Below are 18,153 nucleotides of genomic sequence, written 5' to 3' on the forward strand. Positions count from 1 at the left end.
CCTCCTTTATTCTCTATGTTTGGTTAGGTCAGGGTGTGACTCGGGTGGGATAATCTATGTTTTCTATTTCTTTGTTGTTTTGCCGAGTGTGGTATCCAATCAGAGGCGGCTGTCTATCGTTGTCTCTGATTGGGGATCATATATAAGTTGTGATTTTCCGTTTGGGTTTTGTGGGGTGTTATTTTCTGTTTAGTGTCTGTGCCTGACGGAACTGTTCACTTTCGGATTTGTTATTTTTGTTTGAGTGTTTCTTGTAAATAAATATCATGAACACTTTCCACGCTGCGCTTTGGTCCACTCTTCCTTCCACCGACGACGAGCGTTACAATGTGATTATCTAATAATGATTTACTGATTATCTTGCCGGACAATATTTTCCTAGAACTCTTCACACTGTCTACCTTGCATAATACCCCCAACTTACAATTTATAAATTATTCTTCATGAGGTGAATACTGGTTGAGAGAGAGTTGGCAAAGCTGTCATCAAAATACATTTGGATTTGTTTATCACTTTTTTTGGTTACTACATGATTCCATATGTGTTATTTCATATTTTTGATGTCTTCACTATTATCCTACAGTGTAGAAAATAGTAAAAATAAAGAAAAACCCCTGAATGAATAGGTGTGTCCAAACTTTTGACCGGTACTTCATATCTTTTTTGAACACATATTAAACCCCTTGTATTTGTTAGCACAAAACTTTGTCCATAATATACAAGGTGCAGTAGTCAAATTTAAGGGCAAACGTTCTGTATATTTACACGGTCATGTTGATAGTCAATGATTCATGTTTTGGGTAGGGCTACTAAAAGAGACAATATAAAAAGCTACACCGTGAACTTCAACTGCATTGTCAAATGAAGGTTCAAGACTCATGAGGTAAGTTTGTGTTGCCGTTAACTGATGTTGATAGAGTTAATACAATTTGAAACCTGTGATTTTATCTTCAGTGCAAACTCCTAAAATTAAGGGACTATCAAACATTGTATTTTGATCAAAACACATTTTCCTTGATTCAGTTTTATTTAAAAATGTAATATTTGTTCATCTTACATTCATGTCATTCATGTCATTCATGCTCTAGAAGTTTCGGACAGTGGTTTCATGATGGGAGATGCTGAGGAGGATATTGCTGTTGTCGGCATTGGCTGTAATTTCCCAGGAGGTAAAACTCAGACTTTGAAACTTTTTTTTTAATAGTTAACATTTCCTGTGGTGGCAAAACTTGTCTGGTGCACTGCCTTAAGTTTCCTTAACCTTTCATAGTTATACCTCATTGTAAACAAGAAACCCTCTACTTTAACAGTAACAAAAACAATTGTTTGCTGCACTTGCTTGGACCCCTAATAATGATGACAAAATAATGCCATAATCTACATCTTTAAACTGTCGTAAAAATATATATATATTTCAATACAGGAGAGGGGCTTGACAATTTCTGGAAGGTTCTGTTGGAGGGGAACAACTGTGCTTTACAGATTCCCGATGAAAGGTTTGTCTCTTCCCACTGGTATGACCCCAATGACAACAAAGTTGGAAAATCGCGCACAGATAAGGCTGCACTCATGGATGGGTATGTATCACTCCCATTTGCCTTACAATAAAATGAATGGAAAATCTATATACTCTGTCACAATTCCTCTTGCAAATAGAACAAATTCTAGAAAATATTGGAAATTAGGCAACTTTCCCATTTAGTTCCCTTTAAAGATTTCGGCAAGACGTTATTGCACTGACATTCTGAGATTGTTCTAGGAACATTAAAACATGATGTTAACCTCGGGTCTATAAGAGGATGATCACCACGTTTTTGGTCACTTTTTTGAATGACAAAATGGGAAACACGCTGGTACGACCTGACAAGACAAGACGAACTGGCAACAGACAAACAGAACATTTATAAACACACAGCAGATCATAGGGAAAAATCGGAGACACCTGGTGGGGGGTGGAGACAAGCACAAGAGAGGTGAAACAGATCAGGGTGTGACATATAAAATGTCAGATTTTTTTTTAACCATCTAAAAATAGGTGCCCTTTTTTGCATGGCATTGGAAAACCTCCCTGGGCTTTGTGTTTGAATCTGTGTTTGAAATTCCCTGCTTGATTGAGGGACCTTACAATTATCTGTATGTGTGGGGTAAAGAGATGAGGTCAGTAAAAATAATATTAAACACTATTATTGCACACAGAGTCCATGCAACTTATTATGTGAATTAGGCACATTTTTTACTCCTGAACTTATTTAGGCTTGCCATAACAAAGTGCTTGAATACTTATCGACTTAAGACATTTCTAAAAACATTATTCCACTTTGACATTACGGGGTATTGTGTGTGTATACCAGTCTACACCAGAGAAGGCTGACGGGAGGAGCTATAGGAGAGCGGGCTCATTGTAATGGCTGGAATGGTATAAATGGAACGGAGTCAAACATGGTTTCCATATGTTTGATATTGTTCCATTTTTTTCCATTCCAGCTATTACAATTAGTCCTCCTATAGCTCTTCACTACAGCCTCCTCTGGTGTAGACCAGTGACACAAAATCTCAATTTAATTAATTTTAAATTCAGGATGTATCACAACAAAATAGACAAAACATCGTTTTTACAAGGGCTTGAGTGAAAGGTCTAACTAGTGTTTCCATATGGCCATACACCTCTCCAAAGTGTACACAGTTCCTAAGTAATTTCATTGCACTTTTATGACTTCACTATCAGGTGTTTTTTTTGTTGCTCTCCTAGCTGTGCCGCTGAGGAGCTAGAGCAAGTACACTTGAAGTTGTTTTGTTTGGAACACTGCCCTGCATCCCCGCCTTTACACGATTACTGTTGTTGTTTTACGCAATCCAAAAAAGGTCCATTATCAATTGCAATCTGGGTCAGGTGGCCATAGTTTGAAAGATTGTTCTATTGCCAACATGACTAGCTAAATTATAAAATATTATACTTGAAAATCTATCTCAAACCCTCTCTTTGGTTCTGAGACACAGAGGCACAAACTTTAGAGAGACACTCTCCAGCCCAGCAGAGGCTACCATCCCCCGGTTTCCCACCTCTGCCCTTGGAAACTCTGTTGCTAGGGGCAACGCTCTCCTGACCTGTGCCATGTGACCTGGCCAGCTAATCAGTGGCCTAGCCAGGGTCAGGAGAATCACCAACACAATCTTTTCCCACCTTTATTTAACCAGGTAGGCTAGTTGAGAACAAGTTCTCATTTACAACTGCGACCTGGCCAAGATAAAGCATAGCAATTCGGCACATACAACAACACAGAGTTACACATGGAATAAACAAAACATAGTCAATAATAGAGTAGAACAAAAGAAAACAAAAGGTCTATGTACAGTGAGTGCAAATGAGGTAAGATAAGGGAGTTAAGGCAATAAATAGGCCATGGTGGTGAAGTAATTACAATATAGCAATTAAACACTGGAATGGTAGATGTGCAGAGGATGAATGTGCAAGTAGAGATACTGGGGTGCAAAGGAGCAAGATAAATAAATAAATACAGTATGAGGTAGGTAGATAGATGGGCTGTTTACAGATAGGCTATGTACAGGTGCAGTGATCTCTGAACTCTTTAGTTGCATTTTGGAGCCCAAGTTGAGCACAGGCTCTGCAAACCCCTGGCTTCACACCAACTCATCATCTGGACCTTTCTTCCTGCTCCACCCGGGACCTCCTACCTGTGTGCTATTGCGTCACTGAACATACAACCACTAACTTTATCACTACAACACTTCCACCTAGTCCATTTCCTGTTTGCTGTGTGTGTGTGTGTGCCTTTCTTGAGGGTGGCTATAAAGTGTGAATTGCCGGGACAGTTGCACGTAGATCTGAACCCGGCACCTCTATCGGAAACCACCACATGTTGCCGCTCTTTTTCAACCATCTTACAGTGTTTTGCTTTCGCGAGGTAATTCAGAGATGCAGATTGTAATTTTGATGTGAATAGAATGGAGTCAATGAGGGAATTCAGATGCCTGATCCGCTCAACTTTTCTTCTCAATACAACAAACAGGCTCATTCTGTTCAGGACAACTCAGGGTATAATGCCATGTCGTCTTGTAACTACATCAAACATAGTGATTATAAACGTTGACTCTGTATATTACAGTTATGATATGGAAATGCACATTTGGACTCACTAGTGTTTGACTTGCTTGCATGACAATGAGGTATTTATTACAGTCCTCAGCGTCTTATCTTTCAAAATACATTGGGTCCTTGTAATTTACAGCATTTCTGTCACTCAGACAACAAAACAGTAGCAAAAGTTGCCCAATTAGCGTAAGGGATGGGGGCACTTCTTGTCGAGTGTGGTGCTCCAGTTCAGAACGGCTGTCAGTCAAAACCCATACAGAGCTGTGAAGAGCAGAGCCAGAGCTCTGCCGTCATGTATAGCATGTTACTGAACAGTAAACTAACGTAGCAGGCATAAATAAACACCTGAAACTGGATCACCCACATTCTGCACTTAACGAGAATAAAACAAACTGTCAGGGGAGGTTCTCTTCTGCACTGTTCAACCAATCCAGTAAATGTGGAGGAGGAGTTTAGATGGAGTGTTGCCTCGTTAACTTCTGAAAGAGGATGTCGTGTCACAAGCTCTCTTTCCAATTCCCCTGAAATTGGAACATCCGGTTATTAACGACCCAGCAGAGGCTACTGTACTGACACTGCGTTCCAATTTAGACGATTATCAGTGTCCAAATCTGCCATTTTCAACCCGTGTACTGTACGAGTGTAAAGGGCTATGAAATCATTGAAAAAAAATATTTGAAAATAGATGCAGTACAATAAATTGTTTGTTTATGTTCTTGTTTGTAAACAACTGTTTGCGTGGTGGTTTATAATAGGTTGAGGCATTTATACCTTATATTCTTCAAAAATCAAGAATTTAAATGAGCATTGAACAGATGATCAGATCCCAGATTGCAAATTGGTCTAAATGCATGCTGTCATTACCGTTCAGCCTACTACCTAGCTACGCCCTTACAAAATAAAGACTGAGGTTTTGAAACTGCAGTAAAAGTGCAGTAACTGCAGTTGAATGTGGTATTTTGGACGCAGTAATTGCATAATAACTGCAGTTGTACTATAGTTATACTGAACTGCCAGTTAGACTGCACTCTGAATTCAATCATTTTTCATAAAGCCTCCTCTGATTCTATACACCATAAGAGGATATATTTGATATTTCTCTCACAGAGGGCACTTTCACTAGTCATCATTAACTTTAGCTACAGTAGCAACAGCTATAGACAGGAGTCAACCACAAATGCATGAATATTGATGACTGAAGGTGCATACCTCATCAATTCTTAGGCTTCAAAACGGAGGAAAATCTAGAAATTCACAAAAGTTGATTTTAATCTGTCAACAAAAAAAGAAATTGTGCAATATTGTCGTTGCTCTGCGATCACACAGATTTAAGAAAAGGTCATTTTCAGTCTGACTGTTAATCTTTTATGTTCTAATTCTCAGAGTATTACTACCTGATATAATGTCAACGTTATACATTACCCTCTTTCCCTCAGTGGCATGAATAAGTATATTTCATATTCTCAGAACCCAAAAGTTATGTCCTCTGTTTACTGAAATACACAATACCTCAGGTACACTCCTAGAGAAAAAGGTGCCATCTAGAACCTTAAACGGTTCTTCAGCTGTACCCATAGGAGAACCCTTTGAATGATTATTTTTGGTTCCATGTAGAACCCCTTTTCCACAAATGGTTTCATTTTACATGGAACCTAAAAGGGCTTTCCTATGGGGACAGTTGAAGAACCCTTTTGGAACTGTTTTTTCTAAGAGTGTGAGGTACAACATTGCTGACAGTTGTTTGCTTGGAGTTCCCCTTTGAATTATTTATCATTTTGCAGGTTTAATGAGTTTGATCACAAATTCTTTGGCATCACTGAAACTGAAGTGGAACAAATGGACCCCCAGCAAAAACTCCTTCTTCAGTGTACATACAGGGCTCTGGAGAATGCTGGGATGCCAATGGAGAAGGCCAGTGGGACCAAGACAGGAGTGTTTATAGGTAAAGTGGATAATAATATGTTATTTTAGGGTGTTTTCGCAGCCAGTGTCCCATAAAAGGATCTTATGGTATGGCTTGTTCAGAAGTGCGTTCACTGATTTTTCAATTTTGTCAAATTATCCTGCTTTCTCCTACAAAGACAGCAATGTGAATGCAAGGACGATTTGGACTACAGAAATGTTGGGCACTAATAATGACAAAAACCTCCCAGAAACTACCCCAACTATCCCAAAAAGCTACTCCAAAATACCCCAGACCATCCCAAAATACCTCTAATGGCAACAAAATACTCCAAGCAACACCAAACTACCCCAGAATACCAGAAACTACGGCCACAAGATAACACAGTTGTGCGTGAAATTTAGACATCCTTCGACGAGTTTTATCTCATTTTATAAAATAAAATGCCTTAATCAAATATATGCAATTGATTCTCCATCGTAATGGCGCTTTGGTCTCCTTTTCTTGAAAATACAGAGAGTGCGGAAGTGCTGCCCCACTCCTCTGAACTAAAAATACATTACATTTTTGCCTAGTAGTAGTAACTGAAACATGGATACTGGCTGTAGGACTATAACTCGCACATGTGGCCTAATATAATAGTATGTCTTGCAGTTAAATTATATATCAAATATGAATTTTGTCTCATATATGATTTCTTTCAGCATCTTGAGAGAATGGGAAAGCACGGTTAGGGACTGTGCAAACATGCTGTCTTTGTCAGGGACATAAAAGCTGACAGTAGGCTATTTCAACCACATAAAATATGCATCCAAGACGAACTGAAATCTTATCAGATTCATGTTGGACTGTTTTTCACAGCTTTCCAAACCGGTTAAACTGATGTCCTTTTGACATTTTGCAGGAAATATCTTTCCACTGTTTTAGAGTTATTGCCTTGCTATTTCTCCCCGGTCCCTACAAGTCCTTGCTCTGAGAGCAGAAATGGAAGAGAAAACCTTTGCCCACCCAGAAATGGAAGAGAAAACCTTTAAACCACTCAGAAATGGAAGATTAATTGAACTAATTTAAGTTTGTGACAAGTGTAGTGTAGAGAATCATTGTACAATCTAACCCGCTGTGACATATCTTTTCAATAACCAAAAATATAATATTTTCAGCTGTTTTGAAGCTGGTGTATAAAACCAAAAGTAAAAGATGCAAAAACGAAACATCATAACAGGAAGCATAGAAATAGCACACATAGAACAGATCTACCGTATCTTAGACTTCCTTTCAATTAGAATGACAGATCTATAACTCACATTGCTATGTGAATTTAGTGGTCCCCAAAAAGTGACATATTGCCGCTTTAAAGTGGTTTAGATGGTACAATGATTCTCTACCCTATACTTGCTGGTTTTGTCACAAACTGAAATTAGGCGAATTATAATATTAGCAACCAGGAAAACGGCAGAGCGATTTCCGCATAGTGCATCTTTAAGAGGAGCAGCACTGTTTACGCCAAGGTTTTATTGAAATGATTAGGAGCATCTGACACTCTGCAAATGTCTGGTGTCTAGTAAAGCAGGGGGTCAGGCTCTGGCAACGGAAATAGATAAAGGGGACATTTGACAGGTTAAAGAAGGATTTTTAAGCCTTGAGACAAATTTGGCACATATGCGTAATCCATGTCTTTCAGAGGGCAAATGGGTAAGACAAAAAATGTAAGTGAACTGGATATGGTAGCATTTACCCTAGCCCTTACCCTAATCATAAGTATGTTGTACAGTGTAACAATTAGTAATTACAATACTTGTTACACTGTACTTACAGGAATAATGACATAGTTATAAAGACATTGTAATGTAAGCAAATTGGCTATTTATTATTTAATAATTTCGGTATTATTGTCTATTTAATTTTGACTGCATTGGTCCTCCATTGAAAGAAAGCCCACACACAATAAAATGTCAGTTGTGTATTATTTTCAATAATGTGTGCCTATTTTCATTCAAGGGCTTATGAACAGAGATTATGAACAATCTGCTGCATTTATGAACCCAAATTTAATCAACCACTGCACCGGCACCGGACTATCTATGAGTATAGCAGCCAACAGAATCTCATACATCTTCAACTTCACTGGACCCTCTCTCTCCATTGACTGTGCCTGCTCTTCATCCCTTGTTGCTCTTCATTTAGCTTGTCAAGCCATAAGACAAGGTGTGTAATGTATCACATTTACCTACGTTTTACAATGCATGCAACATTTTGTCAAAATGTAATCTTACACACTGACTGAATTCACTACAACAACAAAAAAATCTAAAATCCGAAATATTTTACAAAGCCCTTTTTACGCAGCTCTGTCAAAGTGCCCTGAAGAGCAAAGCAGAAGCAAAAGCATGGTGGCTCTCATCACAAAATATAATCTGACAGATTTGTATACTGTATGCTTTCGCTTCTCAGGTGACTGCGAGATGGCTCTTTGTGGTGGCGTCAATTGTATCATACAGCCACTAGTCTTTGTCGCTCTCAGCAAAGCAAAGATGATTTCACCAGAAGGCACCAGCAAACCTTTCTCCAGCAGAGCAGATGGCTATGGCAGAGGAGAGGGTTGTGGGATTATTCTTCTGAAGCCACTAAAAAAAGTAAATTATTTTCTGTTTCACTGTCACAAAATTGCTCTCACTTTGACTTTTTTTTTTTACCTTACACACTGATTTATATTTGACACAGGCTCTCAAGGAGAATGACCATGTGTGGGGCATCATAAGCAACACGGCTGTAAACCAAGATGGCCACACAGTCACTCCAATTACCAAGCCGTCCATGGTCCAGCAAGAGGAGCTGCTGCGCGGAATCTATTCAGAGTCTGACCTGTTATCGGTCCAGTACATAGAGGCTCATGGGACTGGAACTCCAGTGGGGGATCCCATAGAAGCAGCCAGCATCTCCAAAGTCATTGCCAAAGCCAGACCTCCAGGTTCAGAGACACTCCTCATCGGCTCTGTGAAAGGCAACATTGGACACACTGAATCTGCAGCTGGAGTGGCAGGGCTAATCAAGGTACTCCTAATGATGAAACATGAAATCATTGTCCCTTCACTGTTCTACTCTGAGGACAGTGCCAGTATAGATGCTAAAGCCTTGAATGTAAAAGTTCCCACTAAAGCAGAAAAGTGGAGAGATTCTATTGCAAGAGTTGCAGGAATAAACAATTTTGGTTTTGGAGGAACAAATGCACATGCTATTGTCAAACAACACAAGCAGTCAAATGTTCCTCAAAAAAGTGGTAGGAAATCACACAATTTATTTGTCCTCTCTGCCAGTTCTGAGAAGTCTATGAGTATGATGTTGGAGGACACAATTCAACAGATAGACAGAGACAACAAAGGGGATCTAGAAGCTCTTGCATACACATCTGCATGTAGAAGAAGCCACTTGAAACATCGATATCGGAAAGCATTCAGAACTCTCTCTCTGGCTGATCTAAAAGATCAACTCAAGTCTGCCATGAACAAGGTAACAACGCCATCTTACTCAGATCCCAGGCTAGTATTTGTCTTCTGTGGGAACGGTGTAACCTATCAAGGCATGTGCCAGCAGCTCCTGAAACATGAGCCTGTGTTCAGAGAGAAGATCAGCCAAATTGAGAAGCTTTTCCAAAAGTTCAATAACATGAGTATCATAGAGAGACTTGAGAGTGAATCAGAGAGTAAGGATCTTTCAAAACCAGATGTTGTCCAGCCCCTCCTCTTTGCCATTCAGGTTGGCATAGCCAGTCTCTTCAAGCACTGGGGCATCAAACCTGATGCCATTCTTGGCCACTCTGTAGGAGAGGTTGCTGCTGCCCACTGCTCTGGTCTGTTGTCCCTTGAGGATGCAGTGAAGGTGATCTACTTCCGCAGTACTCTGCAGAATAAGGTCACAGGAGGGAAAATGCTTGTGGTCAGTAACATGGTCGTATCAGAGGTCTTGAACCTCCTTCCCTCCTACTCAAATAAGATTTCCTTGGCTGCCTTCAACAGCCCACAGTCCTGCACGCTCTCAGGTGATGCAGAGGCTATAGACGGTCTCCATCGAAAGCTGAGCAGCTCAGTCAAGAGTAAGAATCTGTTCCTCCGTGTTCTGGATGTCCCTGCTGCATACCACAGCCAGATGATGGATCCCATCCTGTCTCAACTAGAGGACAGTATTGGCTCTTTACAGGTCAATGATGTTGAGGCAGAATTGTTCTCCACAGTGACAGGAAAGGAGGTAGAGCAACCAGACTTCAGCACAGGCAAATACTGGGCCAGGAACATTCGAGATCCAGTTTCATTTGAACAGGCAGTGAGATCAGCAACCAAAGAGAAAAAGAATGTAGTCTTTGTGGAGATTGGCCCGAGAAGAGCTCTACAAAGAAACATCCAGGAGACTCTGGGAAATGACACCATAGTTCTGTCCTCAGTGCAGCCAGATAAAGATCACGAGACAATGCTGAATACTGTGTCCAAACTGTTTGAGTTGGGGGTTCAGGTAGACTGGGATCAGTTCTACAGAGGCCGTGAGGCTTCACCAACACCTTTCCCAAGGTATCAGTTTGATTCTACTCAGAGAGATGTTATCATTGCTGCATCAAAGGTGCATCATACATCAGCTAATCATCCTGTGTTAACTCATACAGCTAGCGATAGCAATACCTTCAGTTGTGATCTGTCTTCTGACTCAGTATCCTACCTGCATGAGCATAAACACAATGGTGTTTCCATAATCCCTGGTGCCTTCTATACTGAGTTGGGTTTGGCTGCCTTCATGGCCAGTGCCAAACCAAAGGTTCCACTCAACACACTGCAAGTCAGTATCAGTTTTCAGAGTCCCTATGTTTTCACACAGAATGCACCAGAGATTAAAGTACAACTTGAACCAGCAGTGGATGAGACCCATTTTAAGATATATTCTCCCTCCACAAACCATGCATCAGGTACAATAACGTGCAAGCGAGGACAGCTAGCTGAAGAGCAGAACATTTCGCTAAGCTCGATCTACAAAAGATGCAATTCAGTGTTGAGTTCTGAAAAGTTCTACACTGAAATTGCTCTGGGTGGGTTTCAGTATGGCACTGTTTTCCAGAACACGGGGGATGTACACTATGGTGAAGAGTTTAAGGAGGCTTTTTCAGTTGTCACAGTTCCAGAGGAATTGCTGTCTCAGTTGCATGAATACTGCATTCACCCTGTAGTGTTAGACTTCCTGATGCAACTTGCTCCTGTTACAGTAGCATATAGATCCTCTTCAAGGCCCGGGTTTCCTGTCAAAATAGGCAGCTTGACAGTGTTTGAACCCCTGCAAGAGGAAATGATTGTGTATCTGAAAGCAATTGATGAAGGTGTTGATCACTATGAAGTATGTGGTTGCTTTACAGACAAAGAGGGAAGAGTTTTGGTTGAGCTTAAGCATGTGATGATTAAATATCTTGGGAGCCACTCTCATGTTGTTGAAGAATACTTTTTCCACAATGACTTCAATGTTGTCTGTGAGGATATCAATTCCTCTAATGCCAGTGAGGCACCAAAGGCCTTGGTCTTTTCTGACCAGGTAGAACTTCCAAAAGCCATGCAACCACACTTAAGTTCACAGTCTAGATACATCTCCTTCACACAATCTAAGGAGGTCTTGAGCCATGGATTTCCTACACTCCTGGCAAACCTTAATATCACAGATCTCAACAAACACTTTCAGGAGGTCTTATTTGTGTGGGGTCGGGAAGATGTTACGTCACTGAGAACTGAGTATGTTCTGGAGAATATGGTAAGCTGCTGTGAGATGTTCAGGAAAATTGTCCTGGCACTGAGGGCCATGCAATTTACAAATTCCATCAGAGTAATAACCTACCAGTCAGCGGAGAACACAGTGGGCCATATCAGCGCAGGCTTTGTCCTGTCAGGCATGACTAGATCGTGTGCTGCAGAAATGGAAAACCTTTCCTTCCAGCTGATTGACATCAACTCTGTCTCTACAGAGGACATCAGAGCTCTGTCTCAGGTCTTAAAGTCATACCCTTGCAAAAGATACCCAGAGTTGGTTGTGAAAGGTGGGCTGATTTTGAAACCTGATATTGTACATACTCCCATTGGAAACATTGAGAGCACTGAGGGAAGGATTTTCTCTTCAATGTCTGAGCCATGCATCTTTCAGACAAATGACCCCTGCAGAATGACTAGCTTGTCTGCCATTCCCTGTGATGTTGACGATACAAACATCCATGAGAAATCAGTTGAGATTCAGCTCAGTAAGATAGCTGTTCATTCCTCAGACTATTGTCCTGTCAGTGTCTCTGACCTGAACTATGGTCAGACAATGTACTGGAACAATCACACATCTCAGAACCACCAGCTCCTGGTTCTTGACTTCTGTGGTACTGTCACAGCTGTAGGGAAAAATGTGAACAAACTGAAAGTGGGAGACCATGTAGTATCATGTTATCCCATTGCTGCATCTTCTAAGATTGTGATTCCTGAAGCAGCATGCTACAAGACAAAGAGGCTCACATTTCTGAAAGAGGCTCCTTGTGTGTCCTACTTTGTTCTGGCATGGGAAATACTGCACAGACTGTTACCTAGAGTCAAACAACAGAGAAGGTTGAGCATCATCTCCTCTGTTCCTGACTCTAGTCTGCTGAAGGTCTTAATCCAAACAGCAAACAAATCAGGATGGAAGGCCATTGTAGGGACACCGTGCAATAGGATGTTTGTTGATGCAATTCTCCTCCTTCCACCATTTGATAAATCTCTGTTGGCAGAAGTCAGCAATTGTCCTGATGTCAGACATGTTGTCATTGTCTGTGAATCCCAGTCCCACTGCTTGCTTGAACAGAGGGCTTTCCAGAATGTTAAGGATAGTGTTCACATACAGACTCTTCAGATGTCCAGCACCTTACAAAAGGGATCACTCATTGCCAAGAGGCCACACATTTATCGTTGGCTCAAATCCATGAATTTTGACAGGATTTCATTTTCTCTAGACACCTCTACCTTTCAGAGAATGTCATCCGGTAGCATTGACTTCCTGTCTGTTGAGGAATCTGAGTCGTACTTCAGCTCAAAGACCCTGTCTGTTGTGGCGCTGGGTAAAGATGATTCCAAAGGCACACTGTCCAACATTCAGTTGCTGCCTAAACCAACCCCGCTTTTCCAGAAGAAGTCTGTATACATTGTCACAGGTGGTCTCTCTGGGCTGGGGTTCGAAACAGTGAAGTTCCTTTCGAAGAAAGGTGGAGAGTACATCGTCATACTCTCCAGAAGTAGCCCCACACCAGACATACAGCAGGAGATAGTCATTCTGGAAAGACAATGGAGTGCCCGTATTATATGGATGGGATGTGATGTATCTGTCTCTGAGCATGTGCTCAGAGTGATTGGTCTCATTGGTCAGAAGTTTCCCTCTTGTCCAATCAAAGGGGTGTTTCACAGTGCAGTCGTCCTGCATGATGGGTTGATTGAAAACCTTGACAAATCCCACTTTGAGAAAGTCCTAAAGCCCAAGGTGAATGGAGCTCTGAATCTGCACCACGCCACAAAACACTGCAAGTTAGACTACTTTGTGTGCTACTCTTCCATCTCTTCTTTCCTTGGCAATGCCTCACAAACAAACTATGCAGCAGCTAATTCATTCCTGGACTACTTCTGTCAGTATAGACGGAATATTGGCCTATCTGGGCAATCCATCAACTGGGGAGCTTTGAACCTTGGTCTCCTGCTTAACAAGGATCATTTACACAGGTTTCTGGAGAGAAGGGGATTGATGGTGATGGAAGTTACAGAGATTCATGAGAGTTTGGAACAATGCCTCTTGCTAAACAAACCCCAACAGGTTGTATGTAGGTTTCACATCAAGAACATGATGAGCAATGTCCTCTCTCAAAATGCATCATTGACCATGCGTATGTCTGCATTAGTGGATGAGGCAGTGCAAAAACTCAAATTCCAAAAGTCACAGTCTGAACATACTTCTGTGCCATCCTCCCCAAGTGAATACATCAAGTCTGTACTCAGTCAAACAATTGGTGTTGACAAGAATGAGTTAGATGACGATTCTCCTCTCTCTGCCTTAGGAATTGACTCAATGCTAGCCATGACCCTACAGAACCTCATCTTTCAGGATAGGGGTGTGAATGTGCCTCTGGTTACATTGCTGGACCCCAATGGGACACTGTCTACATTGGTATCAATGCTGATGGAGAATACTGAGGGTGAATCTCAGAATGATGATCAGAAAGAGGACATGACAGATGACATGTTGACAAGACTATAGAGATTCCAATTGAACATTTATAATTGAAAATAAATATGTAGATATCAGATTTTCCCATCATATTTACATGTTTGATCAGACAAGATTCAGAAACATTACACATATCATTATTCGATATATTTGAAACAATGATTAGTGTGAGACCGTTAATTCCCTTCGGCATTACCTGCATCCTCACAAAACATTGTAACAAAGGTAAATGTGTTGTGAATTATCACTAAATGTGAAAGGAGTTCAATGTTCTGACTGCTGCGATGAAAAACTGTTTTTAAAACGTTCAGTTTTGGGGGTCAATTACCTGTAGCTTCTACCAGAGGGGAGGGGCTGAAAGAGGTAGTTGCCTGGATGGAAGGGGTCATTGAGGATTTTTTTGCTGCACGTTTGGAGGTGCGCTTGGTGTACACAGAGTTTACACCAGTCTATGGCTATCTCTGTGTTTTTCTTTTGTAGGTGTTGAGCATTAGGTCGTTGTCCTTACATCACATCACTGCCCGAGTCACTTCACGGCGGCACTGCGTTTCATTGTTTTCTGTGATGAGGCCGACTATGGTGCTGTCATCAGCATATTTTAAGATCTTAACTGAGGTCTGCTGAGATGTAAACTGGTTTGTGAAAAGGGAGAAGAGCAGGGGGGACAGCACGCAGCCCTGTGGTGCACCAGTACTGAGGGTCAGAGGGTGAGATGGCAGATTGTTTACCTTGACAGTCTGTTTCTGTTCCTCAGGAGGTCCAGTATCTAGTGACACATAGCTGGGTTGATGTTCATGTCATGCAGCGTAGTGAATCGTTTGTGGGAATTGATGGTATTGAATGCCAATCTAAAGTCTATGAACAAGATGCGTGCGTAGGTGTTAGGTGTATCCAGGCGTCGCAATGTGTGGTGGAGTGCCAGGATGACGGCATCTTCGACTGACCTACTAGCTCTGTAGGCAAACTGGAGTTGATCCGTCAATGGGGATGTGAATGATTTTAGGTAGGCCAGGACTAGGCGTTCAAATGTTTTCATGGCCACAGAAGTCAGGTTGACAGGTCTGAAGTGATTGAGGCAGGTTGTCTATGCGCTTGTTTCCTCAAACTGCTCATAAAACTCATTAAGCTTGTCTCTGGGAGGTAACGGTCCTCTTTTGAAGGGGTGGGTTGTTTTTTTGTAATTTGTCTTCTACTGTAAGCATTTCCAGACTGATCTGGAGTCATTGGCAGTGAATTGTGCTTCCAATTGTTTTGTGTGGTTTGTGTTGTTCTTCCTTGCAGAGCGCAAACTTGGTTTATTTATATTTTTCTTGATCTCCATTGATGTAGGCAGAGTTATTTTCCCTACATAGTAAAGCTAGTTATTTTCCTTACATAGTAAAGCTAGTTATTTTCATAGTAAAGCGAGTTATTTTCCTTACATAGTAAAGCTAGTTATTTCCCTTACATAGTAAATCTAGTTATTTTCATAGTAAAGCTTGTTATTTTCTTTACATAGTAAAGCCAGTTATTTTCCTACAGAGTAAATTTAGTTATTTTCATAGTAAAGCTGGGTATTTTCCTTGCATAGTAAAGCTAGTTATTTTCCCGACATAGTAAAGCTAGTTATTTTCCCGACATAGTAAAGCTAGTTATTTTCATAGTAAAGCTAGTTATTTTCCCTGCATAGTAAAGCTAGTTATTTTCCCTGCATAGTAAAGCTAGTTATTTTCCCTGCATAGTAAAGCTAGTTATTTTCCTTACATAGTAAAGCTAGTTATTTCATAGTAAAGCTAGTTATTTTCCCGACATAGTAAAGCTAGTTATTTTCATAGTAAAGCTAGTTATTTTCCCGACATAGTAAAGCCAGTTATTTTCCTGACATAGTAAAGCTAGGTATTTTCCCGACATAGTAAAGCTAGTTATTTTCCTTACATAGTAAAGCTAGTTATGTTCATAGTAAAGCTAGTTATTTTCCTTACATAGTAAAGCTAGTTATTTTCATAGTTAAGCTAGTTATTTTCCCGACATAGTAAAGCTTGTTATTTTCCCGACATAGTAAAGCTAGTTATTTTGAGAATCAGGGCTTGCTGTTGCCGTATGATGCAACGATTTTGTGGAGAAATTCGGCGCATGTGACAAATACAATTTGATTTGATACCCGTCTCTACACAGAACCGGATGCATGACGTCACAGTGTCTGTGCACTCATCGAGTGTGGTACAAATTGTACATTCAAAACAGCCTTTCAGAGATTCGACGGAATCTTTGGAATATATTTGAACCGTTTTGGACTTTAGTTTGATAGTTTTGAGTTTTTGTTTATACATTGGAATGAGGAGCAGCATCACATGGTCAGATTCTCAAAGGGGAGCTCTAGGGAATGCATGGTAAGCAGATGAGATTGAACTGTAGCAGTGGTCTAGAATTGTATCTTCTCTTGTGGGGCATGTCACCAGTTGTTCATAGTTAGGTAACTCGTAGGACAGGTTGGTGTGGTTAAAATCACCCAGCACAATTGTGTTGGAGTCGGGTGAGATCTTTCCACTGTGGAAATGTGATGTGCTAGTTAGCTGATGGTATTGCTGGCGTTAGCTTGCGGTGGGATGTAAACACCGGTTAGCACAATTGTCGCAAATTCCCTTGGTAGAATGGTCTGCAATTTATAGTTAGGAATTCAAGGTCAGGGGAGCATTGTTGATGTAGTATTGTACACCAGCGCTGATTAATCTTGTATCAGACACAACCGCCTTGTGATTTTAGAGAACTTGACTGAGCTGTCGGATGGTAAAATCCAGGGGGGATACGGCCGAGTCTGTAACAGATTGATCCAGACATGTCTTGGTCAGTCACATGGCGGAGCATTCCCTGGATACAGCCGAGTCTGGAACAGATTGATCCAGACATGTCTTGGTCAGTCACATGGCGGAGCATTCCCTGGATACAGCCGAGTCTGGAACAGATTGATCCAGACATGTCTTGGTCAGACACATGATTCTCTGGAATCTCTCATAGTTTAGATCAAAAGCAGAAGTTCATTCTATTCCTGAGTGAACGGCAGGCAGAGGTGGCCCGGAGGAGACATATCCTGAACCTAGAGAGTATACCGGCTCGCCTTCCATGTCTGGGTGTATTCCCACCTGTAGCAGTGACTGCCCAGGTATGTTTTTAGTCAGTAATCCCACAGGTAAAGAAAGATTCCATACTATTTCTCCCTGATGTTTAGTAGCTCCAAACGACTATATTTATGTAAACATAACGACTATATTTGTGTAAACATAACGACTATATTTGTGTAATCATAACTACTATATTTGTGTAAACATAACGACTATATTTGTGTAAACATAATGACTATATTTCTGTAATAATATTTGTTCAAGGTGTTATGCAATATTTGGGCAATATTACAAAATCTACTTTTTATTTTAGAATGTTTTTTTTCTTTTTTTTCTTATGTTTATTTGTTAGGATATTACTTTATTCACATGTACTAATCTGTACTGTATTTCTTTTGTAAAATGTAAAATAAAATTATTTCAAATGAACCAGTTTAAAGTCACTTTTAACTTTTAATTAATTTATGAGTTAACATTGCTCTTGTTGTTAGTGGTTCAAGCAGCAAAGATGGGTGAAACCCTATTGTACTTGATTATTATTTGCCGATTTGGTTAAAGAAAAAGGTCATTCCAGTGAGATGGTCAGGCTTAGGAGGTTGCAACCTTGCATGATGGTAAAAGGCCTACTGACCAATATCAGGTTCAGGAGAGAAGCAGGGGGAACCAACAGGCTCAGTCGAAGTAAAGAAGATCCAACTCCTTGACAGTGTAGATGAGAGAATGTGCAGAGACCTCCGTTTGTCTACTTACAATACTGCTGAGGACATGTTCAGGGTGCTTGAGAACAGGTATGG

The 18,153-nt window shown here is 40.7% G+C and overlaps 1 protein-coding gene across 1 annotated transcript; it reads left to right on the forward strand.

Annotated features, from left to right (window-relative positions):
* Positions 1-1,092: 1,092 nt before the first annotated feature.
* Positions 1,093-17,748, forward strand: LOC139583280 (phthioceranic/hydroxyphthioceranic acid synthase-like). Its single transcript, XM_071414184.1, has 6 exons — positions 1,093-1,169; positions 1,424-1,577; positions 5,893-6,053; positions 8,013-8,219; positions 8,466-8,647; positions 8,736-17,748. The coding sequence occupies exons 1-6, from the start codon at positions 1,109-1,111 to the stop codon at positions 14,289-14,291; spliced, it is 6,321 nt and encodes a 2,106-aa protein (XP_071270285.1). The 5' UTR covers positions 1,093-1,108; the 3' UTR covers positions 14,292-17,748.
* Positions 17,749-18,153: the final 405 nt, after the last annotated feature.

Source organism: Salvelinus alpinus, chromosome 8, assembly GCF_045679555.1.
Source record: "Salvelinus alpinus chromosome 8, SLU_Salpinus.1, whole genome shotgun sequence".
Classification (NCBI taxonomy): Eukaryota; Metazoa; Chordata; class Actinopteri; order Salmoniformes; family Salmonidae; genus Salvelinus; species Salvelinus alpinus.